We start from the raw sequence: 11399 nt of genomic DNA, 5'->3' as shown, positions 1-11399 counted from the left end.
TCTTAGCTCCTGGTGAGGAAGACCCAGCTGCCGCCTCCCGAGGCGGGAGCACTGCTAAGTTTCCAGGACCTGGTATAGCTGGGTCTTGGAAGCATGAATAGTTGTGGGGTGTTAACAACAATCAGTCCTTGAATTGACCTTTTTGTAGGAATTTTTTTTTTTTTTTTTTTTTTTACAAAGTGGGGGAAGAGAAAAGCCAGGAGAAAGAAAGGCAGTGGCTTTTAGCTTCACAGAACTGAAGACCCATGGCTTCAGAGAACCGCCCCCCCACCCCCGCCAGCCCCCGGCGAGGGCCCCGGGAAACTGAGGACAGAGCTCTCCACAGCCCGCGACACCCACCGTGACGGGATCCTCCAGAATCGTGTCCACCTCACTGAACTTCAGGTAGATGTTCCCTCGGCACACTCTCCACAGCAGCCTCTCAAAGGACGCCATCCGCTCCCTGTTGATCACCCCGGCCGTGAACCTGGGCAGTCACACGGGGAGACGTTGCTGAGGCCCAGGGAGCGGGGAGCAGGGAGAAGCCCCGCAGGACCTGAGGACGCGCCAGCACCAGACGGAGGCCCGCTTCCCCCTGAGCACGAGGAGGACTCACTAGCTGGCAGGGGTCCCGAGGCCACTCGGCAGCCCAGCCCCTACTTGCCCCAAGTCCCTTTTGGCCTCCTGTTTCCTCCGATGTACTGAGACTTCCTTAGTCACCCCGATACTACATAGTCACTTACTTGCAATTAGCAATATGATAGCCCGCCATTATGGCATCGTAGCTAAAGAAAGGAACTGTTCCAACTGTTCAACAATGGGCTCTATGCATTTTTATAAATAATGTGCTAGAAGTGAAACAGACATACTCATTTCCATTTATCTCTACTTTTAAAATCATCCCTGTGTCTAGAAAATTTCCAATTGAAACTTTTTCTATTAATTTTAAAATGGTTACTTTCATTGGTCTTTCACTTTAAACGTGCGCTGAGCCTGTGTTACCTTCTGATCAAATGTTTTCAATGCATACACATCAATTTTACTTGGACACTGAATGAAATCCCACTGTTTTGAATCACCATGCATTTTAATACCACATTACTCCTTCTTGTGGATGATGTGATCATATGACTACCTCATTGCTAATTGCACTTCAAACAGCAAATTTCAAATCTATTTTATTGCCAAAGCAGTATTTCCAAGATAAGGAAGCAGGGAACAGTTGAGAAAACGCATCTAAATAATTCTCGCCACATCCTCCCCCTGCACGAACAACATAAACATTGTATTCTTCAGGCTCCCAGAATGCTAGTTTCACCATTAACAAGAAGGTAACACTACCTCCCACTCCACCAACCTGAAGAGGTTACTCTTGGGTTTATTACAGTGTGGAGGTCTATATTCATGTGAAATAGCCCTCATTCCAGTGTCTGGTTCATTCATTCATTCATTCACTCACTCATTCAGACCCCCTGGGAAATCTATCACATTCCAGGCACTGAACTGTGGACCAGAAACCCATCTACATGTAACTTTCAGAGCAGAGTTACACTAACCCCAGTTTTCCAGTCACACAGGCAGGTGTCGCTCTTAACTCCAGGAGACCCGAAGTGTCTTCCATAAAGAAATCATCAGCGAGGTTGGTTTCTGTCTGAAAGTCAAAGAACTACTGCTTTCTCTTAAACATATTTAGATGACCTTCAAAGCTCCCTCCACCTCAAAGGTTTGTCTATTTTTAACGAAACTTTAGTTTTCCACAAATAGTTAAGAGAATTCAAAAAGTCGAGTGCTCCTTGCCAGATCAAAAACTTCCCCCAGTCTTTTACTACCGAAATCCCAAATCTGCCCAAACTCACTGTTGTGCTTTGTTCTCACTTCCATCTGCGTGTTTGGGGCACATACTTTCCAAAGAGCATCATAATATCTTTGTGTTTAGTTCAAATTGGCACCACGTTTCCCCTGGAATACCCTCCCCCCTCACTAATGACCTCGGCATGGGACAGAAACAAGCGTGATTTATGCATACTCCAAACCAGCCAGTTTTCAAAATGGAAACTTGAGGCTCTGGGGGAAAGGTCCCTTTAATAAAGAGTCCCCAGATAACAACCTCAAAGAAATCTTGGGTTTTCTTCAGCAGATGTTTGAGTTCAGTCAGTTCTAGGAAGCTTTTCTTCAAAGCCTGCTGGTTCTGGTTGGCTTCCTGTAATTCTTCTTCCAGTTTTTCTAGAAGAGTCTATGAAGAATGGAAAAAGAAGGGAAAGCAGGCAGACAGTGCTGTGATATTCACTGTACATTAACCACTACAAATAACTAAATATCAAAGAAGAATTCAGTGTATCATAATATAGCCAGAAGTTGAGTGGCATGTTCAGTCCAACTCAAAATGACTATAGAGCTATAAACTAGATCCATTTTCATCAAATAGGATTATAAAACACTCTGCAGGGATGGAAATTAGCTTCCTGAAGAAGCCAAGGCATTTCAGCAAATTGCATATCTCTCCCCCATTTAAAACACGAAAAAAGGGAAGCTGGAGTGAATTTACATGTTGAGAATTCCTTCTGCCCCAAACACACTGCAATGATGAAATATAACAAGAGGAATCGCTAGTTCTGGGTTGGAATCTGGAGAACCAGGTACAAACAAGTAAAAAAGGCTATATAGAGAACTGTGAGCACAACATGCAAGAAGACAAAAACAAAGAAAAAAAACAATCTTCCTTCCAAAATGAGCATACAAAATGAGTAAGTCTCAAGACGAAATCTAATGATAAGAAAAATCAGGGGCACCTGGGTGGCTCAGTTGTTAAGCATCTGCCTTTGGCTCAGGTCATGATCCCAGGGTCCTGGGATTGAGCCCCACATCAGGCTCCCTACTCGGCGGGAAGCCTGCTTCTCCTTCTCCCACTCCCCCTGCTCATGCTCTCTCTCGCTATATCTCTCTCTGTCAAATAAATAAATCTTTTTTAAAAATTAAAAAGAAAAAGAAATATCACCAACAAAATCAACAATCAGAACACAAATTCACATTGGGTGAAATTATTTTTATGGATTAGTCTGAAAAAGAGTTTAAGGCTTTTTTTTAGAATGCTAGAAGAGATAAGTGAAGGCATTGCTTATACACACACACACAAACCAAAAAATTAGTAAACCAACATGCCCTAAAATGAAAGAAAAGGTAAATATAAAAGGGGAACAATTAAGAAATCTTGGAAATGTAAAATATAGGTATTGAAATTCAAAACCTAATAGGTGAAGATCAACTCTTTATTGGACACAATTCATGAATGCACTACTAAGATTTGGTATAGAATGAAAGCTCATTTCTCATTTATCCAAATGTCCACCCACAGTAGAATGGATAAAGTTCCATAAAGTATGGAACATGCAATAAAAGAAACACTACCCATCAGTGAAAACAAATTAATTTCAGAAACATGAAACAATACGGTGTCTTAAAAAATAAAATGACGTAAGAAAACAGCAAGTTGCAAAAGAAGAAACATGATGATTTCATTTATATAAAGCTAAAATGTGCAAAGCTAAATCATATGCTATTTAAAAGACTAAATATGTGATAAAACAATGAAGAAACGAGGAAAAGAAAAATGCAAAATTCAGGACAGGATTATCTCAAGGGAGGAGCGGAAGGACGGGGGGCACACAGAAGGCTTTTAAAAGCATCACTGTGGTCATCTTTTATGTCATACAGAGTGATGGCACTTGGTGTTTGCTATATCATTATTCTTTCCACCTTACACATATTTTCTAAAAATTCTACTGTACCAATTCAATATTTAACAAAAACAATTGCCAGTAAATCAGCAACCACATATCTGAAAATGGATTAAGATCACCTATTAAAAAACAGAGATTATCATGCTAGATTTCTTTTAATCTACCTGAGGGACACCCTTACCAAAAAGATTTTAAAAATAAACAGTAAAACAAAGATATCCATGCAAATATTAGTTACCTTCCCCCACCACCCTCAAAAGCATATTAGTATCAGACAAAATTGAATTTTTAACATTTCTTATGATGGAAAATTTTACATATGTTAGATGGAGAGAACTGCACCATGAACCCCACATACATATCAACCAACTTCAATTGCATCCCATGCTCTCCCCTCCCAGAGGTAATCACTACCCTAAATTTTGAACACTAACTACAGTGGCACAAAAGTGGGGAAAAAAAATGAAATCCCCATTTCTTAACCATTTGCTCTATCCACTTAATGATTCTGTTAAAAATAATGCTGCTTTTAAAAATATTTTGGAGAATCATGCATCATTTAAGAAACAGTTTACAATATGATAGTAAATGCATAGAAAATTATAATGTAGACTATGGACATGTAATTACATAAAAATATAGCTGATAAGGATAAAACCTGAAAATAGAAAAGGAAGTTTTTGCTGAAATGGTGGATTTGTGGATAGATTTTTTTTTTAATTAATACTTTCCCTAGGATTGTTATGAAAGCCTCTTTAGAAATTCTGCATGGCAAGGGCCCAAAGCCAATTGTGTACTCTTGCCAGAAGGATTCCCCTCCCTAGGAATGCTGGAGGAACACTCAACTCACTGCCAGATCAGTTGAATCAGTCTGTCCCCTTGACCAATGGTTAGACAGATATTGCTACTCAGAAGCTCATGTTGTTCTAATTTCATCTTTATAATAAATAATATCCAGGGGTGCCTGGGTGGCTCAGTCAGTTAAGCGTCTGACTCTTGGTTTCAGCTCAGGTCATGATCTCAGGGTCATGGGATCAAGCCCTGCATCTGGCTCCACACTCAGCACAGAGTCTGCTTAAGACTCTCCCTCTCCCTCTCCCCCCTCCCCCCGGCTCTCTCTCTCTCTCTCCCTCTCTAAAAAAAATAAATAAATCTTTAAAAACAACAATAAATAATATCTAAAAGGAAAATACTGAGTAAGGACTGTTGGCACACATCTGATTGTGCCTTATCTAACTGGTTATTACTACGAATGTATGAGAGTGTAGAGTTTCAAAACCAACCAATCAGCCAATACCAAACTCATTTAGATGCATTGATTTTTTTCTTCTTTTTTCTTTCTTTCTTCTTCTTTTTTTTTTGTGGGGGGGGGATGCACTGATTTTTTTTTTTTTTTTAAGGTACTGTCTGAAACATACAACCAACACAACTTCTCCCAAAATATCCAGGATTTAGTATGACAGGATCCAAAATATTTTTCAGGGGAGTTGCCAGTCTCATATCTCTGTCAGAGTATCTTTATTTATACCACTAACAGCTTCAAAAATTTCAAGAATTTTAAGTTATCTTAAAAGAAAAAAACAAACAAACCCAGCCAGAGATAAGGCTCGGGCAGTGAAGCTCCCCTACCTTCCCGCCTCCTTTAGCGGGCCCTTCCTCTTCTGAGGATAAAATATCCAATTTTTTAAAATCAAGATCTGCAGGGCCTTCCAGGATCTGGCTCTGCCTATCTTTTGACATCCTCTCCCACCACCTCACCCCTCCATCCTTCCTCCACTATCTCCTCTATAAGCTTCTAGAGGGCACGGCCAGGTTTTGTTTCTCTCTAAGGTACCTTGCGCATGGCGGGCACTCAGTGTTCTATAAAAGGAAGTAGAGAGAAAAAGAAAGATGGAGGGCCACCCGCTATCATGTCCTTGGCTCAACATACCTCCAGCATAATCATTTCCCGTGGAAGAGGGGTCGGTGGGGGCCTCTCTGGCAATTGAGGCACAATCTCATTTTGCATCTCATCTTCCAGGAAACCTGTGGGATGAAACCCCACCAGAGATCCCAAGGTGATTGTGTTTTCTCCCCTAAGAAATGGATCCAAGCAGACAGCCGACTTTCAGCCGGCTAGCTGCCTAAATTGCCCCCAGGACCTGCCACAGCATCTGGATCCCAACTCTCACTGCCCCACTTTGTCTCTAGAACACTTTGTCCCTATACAAATAGGGACATGTGTGTTATAATCCAGTCCTGCAAACCACTTACCTCCCCACCAGTTCACATTTAGACAGTAAACAGAAAATTGGCTTACGGAGGATTCTCTCCAGTGACTCACACCTTCTGACTTCATTCACAAATTTCCTTTGGAAGCTGTTCACATTCACATTTAACTAGAGTGGGGAGAAACCACAAGACACACTGGTATCAACAGCCACCAACGTATTCCTTTTGGGGTTTTTTTGTTGTTGTTGTGTTTTTTCTGTTCTGTTTTATTTTGGTTTTTTTTAATGCTGGAAAATGTTGCTGGAATCATTTTAGGAATAGATATTTCCATGCACAAGACGTGAGTTACAGGCAAAAACCTTGCTATTCTTACACATAATCCCCCAAATGCAATTTGGCATCCTGCCCAATAAATGTCACTGAGGAATAGCCTCACATCAGGTCCTAGGAACTAAGGATGCAAAGAACAAGACATGATCCTTCCCTGCAGGAGCTTAGTTTTGGTCATGATCTTGGTGAGGAAGTAAAGGGGTAAGAGTCCAATTTTCTAAATCAGATTCAAAAAAGCTTGGTAAGGAAACCACCTCTGGGAAATGATACCCCAACATCACACTCAAGACTGTCTCGCCCTAGAATATCACCACAGAGAGACTGTGCACCCCACGATACTTTGTCCTCAGACTAACTAATTAGGAAGCATTGATTTCTGTCCTCAGAAAAAGGTTTGGTAATCTACATGCCCATTGGAGATATCTAATTCTTGGAAGATACTACTTAGGAAAGAAAGTTTAATGCCATCTAACAAGTATTGACTGTACTAGAGCTTCAAAACATTCCTATACAGGGGATACATATGGAGGAAAGGAGAACAGGTTTGCAAGTCACTTGCTCAGTGTTATCACAAATCTTAGCCAGAACAACTAGAACCACATGGAATTCCATCTATCCCAGCTCAGGGCTCTTCTCCCTGCACGTAGTTCACTACCAAGAAGTGGTGTGAAAGAGATGTCTACTCCCACCCCACCTTCCTCTGGCCTTTCAAGAATGCAGCACCTACATCTTTGAACTGAACCAATCCAAGCTCCCCAAGCTCAGCCACACAGCAATATGCAGCCTCCACCTGGAGGAACAGTTGGGACAAACACATCTCCTCACTGCGAAACACGGACGCCATCTTGACACAGCCTTGGTCTGCAGGAGACAAAGATATTGGAGAGGGTAAGGGTGTAGAAACCTTCGGATCAAAACTGGCTTTAGGGGCACCTGGGTGGCTCAGTTGGTTAAGCGACTGCCTTCGGCTCAGGTCATGATCCCGGAGTCCCTGGATCGAGTCCCGCATTGGGCTCCCTGCTCGGCGGGGAGTCTGCTTCTCCCTCTGACCCTCCCCCCTCTCATGTGCTCTCTCTCATTCTCTCTCTCTCAAATAAATAAATAAATAAATCTTTAAAAAAAAAACTGGCTTTAGTTGCACTATATTAATATCCAACATGAAAAAAAAAATCCAACAGGAATGGCTCTTAATTTTCGAAATATAAACAAAAACAAGATAGCACTTTTCACCACCTATCGGATTGGCGAAAGATTAAAAAATATGATTACAAACTCCTGTTGTAGATGGTGTGAGAGAGCAGGCATTTTCATACACTTAGTAGTTGAAGTCTAAATTTGTACAGCTTTTTTGGAAAGGAATTTGTCAGTGTCTATCAAATTTTATATTACTCATACCCATGACCTCGGATTTCTGCTGCTCTTCATCCAGACAAACTTGGAGAGGTATGGGAAAATAGATGCACAAAGATGTTTCTGATAACATTGTATACAATAATTGTAATAAACGGATCTAACCCAGATATCCATCAACAGGAAAGTGATTAAGCTGACCTCCAGAACCCTGTGCAGTCAGCCAGAATGAAATAAATCTGTATGTCCTCTATAGGGAAAAAGGGTATTCATGTAGAATCCATTCCCATCAAAGACCCTCTGGACTGCTCTACCACTGCCAAGCCAAATCGCTTGCCCCAAAGACCAACCTTCTGGAATAACTACCACACCTCCAGAATGGGCTCCCTTTTCTCATTTCACTTTATAATGTGTACAGTAGCTATTGTTTGCCAGACACTGGGTTTACCCCTTCTCTGCTTTAAGTCTTCCATCATCTCTATTTCTTATAAAATATGAGATTTGTCCAACAAAAGGCTGCAGCGTGTCTGGCCTCTGCCGTCCCCTCCAGCTTCACTTCTCTTCACATTGCTCTCCAGACACACGGAATTTCTCCCAGAGCTCCCTCCTGCCTCAGGACCTTTGTCCATGCTTTCCCCTAGATCTGGAACCTCACTCTCTTCCTCCCCTCGCCCCCCAGTATCCCACACACCCAACATAATCCTGTCATTGCAGCCTCAGTGTCAGGAACCTCTTCCTCCATAAGCCCTTCCAGACCACCACCAACACCAGTGAACCAAGTACTCCCTGAACAGAAGTCACTGGCAATTACTTGTTTAATGTCTGTGTTGCCCACTGGCCAGTAAATTCCATGAGGTTAGAACTATGTCATGTTTTCCATTCTATCACCAGTCTAGCTCGACCACAAAGCAGGTGCTCAGAAGGTATTTCCCAATTAATTGACTAGAGCCCAAACTTCATCCCTCCCTCCAGAATGCCTGGCCTGCTCCTCCATTTTTTGCCTTTTGACACCTAGATGAATCAAAACTTTTCATACTACCCTGTCTGGTAAATAAGGCAATGTTTTCATAAAAGAGAGACACACACCACTAGCAGCAAGCAGACCAAGAACATAGGGTGAAAAGCCTTCTTACCCCAGCTTTGCCCCAGCAGGTCCTGGGCAGGTATCTGCAGTAGGGTGAGAGCTAAGGCTCCCGCGCTTCCTCAGCCCAGCCCCCCAAGCAGGTGTTTGGTCAGGGCTTGTGAGTGGCAGGCCAGGACCAGCCTGGCTTGGGGATTCCTCAGGTGGCTTCCCTGCGGCCACGAGCCCCTCCCGGTACTTCTCCTCCCTAGGTGCCTGCAGAGCCCAGAGGCAGCCCTGTTGTATCAACACTGGCCTGTAGTGAGGACAAACTTGCCTCACCGGCCAGCCCTGCTCAAACCCCCTCCCTCCCCCAGCCACTTGTTCCCGGGGCCACGACTTTGGGGCCCCACCAGGAAGCAGTGACTTTCTTCTCTAAGGAATGTAACTTACCCTGCAGCGAGCAGAAGTTTAGGAAGAGGTTTCTAGAGGCCTTTGAAGGGCCCTAGAGACAACCTTCCAGAGTGTCTACGAAGCACACCGAACCCTCCTTGTCACTGTAAAAACGAAATCGTTCTGGAAATGAAAAAAAAATATCATGCCCACCATCCTAACAACAGCTATCTTCAAAAACACTTTACTTCCAAAAGTGAATACACCAATGAATAGTCGGTAGCTAAAAGTCAGCTTCTGACGTGACCCAGGTAAAAAGAGACAGGGCCAGACATGAGGATTTACCCTTTCACTGAATATTACTGTCTTGCATTTATTTGGTGGGGAGGCTAAGGGGCTGAGGAGTGAAGTGGTTACAGCCGTGTCTCCTGGTTCAGGGGCTGGTTACTCTGCAGAGACCACCCTCGTGCCCATTAATGAGCTTGGCAGAGCAGCTTTCCCTGCGGGGGCAGATCCCTGCGTGCACCCACCTGGGGTGCCTGAACGATGTACCCTAGAATGAAAGGGGTGCTGTTTTTTTTTTTTACTTTTTACTATGGAAAAATTAAAGCATCTGCAAAAGTACAGAGAACACTCTAAGGAACCGCCATAAGACAGACCACTCAGCATCACCTGTTGAATTTCTCCTCATCAGTACCCTCACCTGCTTCTCCTACACACCCCAGACTGTTTTGAAGCTAATCCCACACATATTATGTCTTCCAAAATATTTCAGTATGTATCTCTAAAAAATACACAATCATATATATAATATAAATATATATTATAATACACACACACGTGTTATATATTATATATAATAATTATACATATTATTATTATATATAATACACGCACGTGATACCATGATCACACCTAAAATTCAACAATAATTCCTTAATATCAAATATCCCATCAATGTTAGAATTTCCCAGGTTGTCTGAGATCTGTCTTTTTTAATAAACCCCTCGGGTGATTCTTGTGCATCATCAAATAGAACTATTGCTTTTGAGAACACAGTGCAAGATCTAACTTTACCTTGGGAGGCAACAGGGTGAAGGCAGTTGGGGACGATCAGCTGAGCAGGTGCTGCTTGAACCTGGGGCGGGGTGGGCGGGGGGGGGCGGCCAGGGCCTCAACGGAAGCAGGTGGCCTGTAACGAGGCCTGCAGGAAAGGTAATGCCGGGTTTCTTAAGAAACAGAGCTTGGCCGCAGCCACCCATCCCAACATGGCTGAATCACTTGAGTCCAGACTCACCTGGGCAAAGTTCGAAGGCTGAACTCAGGAGCGACAAGGCAGAGCTGAAGGATTAGAACTGAAAACTGTAAGGAGAATGACCAACGCTGAGTCTGCCTCTCTTGCCAGGGGAACTCGAGGCAAGAGGAGCCCCCGCACCAACCTGTGCCTCCCTCTCCTGCCCCTTCCCCTGCCCACCTCTCATTCTGCTCTTCACCCCAGCTGGGGGTTGCTGTGTCTCCCCGTCCGCGGATGGTGTAGCCGTCCTCAAAGGTTCCGGGGCCCAGGAATCACTGAGGGGCATAGAGGGGAAAAGCACATCTTGATGGTTAAGAGCAGAGTTTAGAACCAAACTGCCTGAGCAAGGATCCCAGCTCTCATTTACCATGTGCGACCTTGGGGAAGCGATTTAACCCCAGGTTCCCAGTGTCCTTCTCTGCAAAGTATAATAGAATATTAGGTAATTATTTTGAAAGTAGAAGTATAAGAGGGAGACCGTATTTCAAGGCTTGCTTTCTTTTTCTCCTAAAGCCCTAAGTGGAAGGTGCACACTCATAGGACACCTGCTGGACAGTAAATTAATGCAATCTGTCAAAAAGGCAATTTGCATATCCTTGGACCCAGTAATCCCACTTTAGGAACTTCAGCCTATGAAAAAAATTTTAAGGTTGTAAACCAAAATTTAACTACAATAGTGTCTACTGCAGCATTATGTGTAATAAGCATGTAACCATAAATGACCTGAATTCTTTCATCCATCCAATAAATATTTATTGAGCATATACTATGTGCCTACTCTGTTCTGGGCTCTGAGGATAGGGCAGTTAAGTAAGAGATAAGGTCCTTGCCCTTATGAAGCTGATGTCCATATGGAAAGAGGCAAACAGTACACAAGTAATAAATTAGCAAGATATCGCAGAGTATGAAAAGAGCAATTATAGAAAGCTAGGCTTCAGAGAAAGGAAGAGAGGCTACTTTAGATAAGCAGATAATGGCCATTGGAGCTGAGGTTTAGAGGATTAAAATGAGCCAGCCTTGCAAAAAAGGGAGCTGGGGGAAGGGA

General features: G+C 43.1%; 1 protein-coding gene across 5 annotated transcripts in view; it reads right to left on the bottom strand.

The window, feature by feature from the left end:
• Positions 1-9223, bottom strand: part of ATP6V0A4 (ATPase H+ transporting V0 subunit a4) — a 54227-nt gene extending 45004 nt beyond the window's left edge. The window contains exons 1-7 of one of the 5 annotated variants that reach the window (XM_081800020.1): positions 9121-9223; positions 6985-7118; positions 6016-6094; positions 5647-5741; positions 2087-2212; positions 1536-1630; positions 340-466 (exon numbers count right to left, since the gene is read on the bottom strand). In XM_081800020.1, coding sequence (XP_081656146.1) covers positions 340-466; positions 1536-1630; positions 2087-2212; positions 5647-5741; positions 6016-6094; positions 6985-7101 — 639 coding nt within the window. In that variant the 5' untranslated portion in view covers positions 7102-7118; positions 9121-9223. Of the gene's footprint in view, positions 1-339; positions 467-1535; positions 1631-2086; positions 2213-5646; positions 5742-6015; positions 6095-6984; positions 7119-8740; positions 8978-9120 lie in introns of those variants that run through there. The other 4 variants (XM_081800023.1, XM_081800022.1, XM_081800019.1 and 1 more) reach the window with 4 other exon arrangements.
• Positions 9224-11399: the final 2176 nt, after the last annotated feature.

This window comes from Leptonychotes weddellii, chromosome 12 (genome assembly GCF_054177405.1).
Source record: "Leptonychotes weddellii isolate Sample4059 chromosome 12, ASM5417740v2, whole genome shotgun sequence".
NCBI classification, from domain to species: Eukaryota; Metazoa; Chordata; class Mammalia; order Carnivora; family Phocidae; genus Leptonychotes; species Leptonychotes weddellii.
This window is presented reverse-complemented; position numbering and strand designations above follow the sequence as displayed.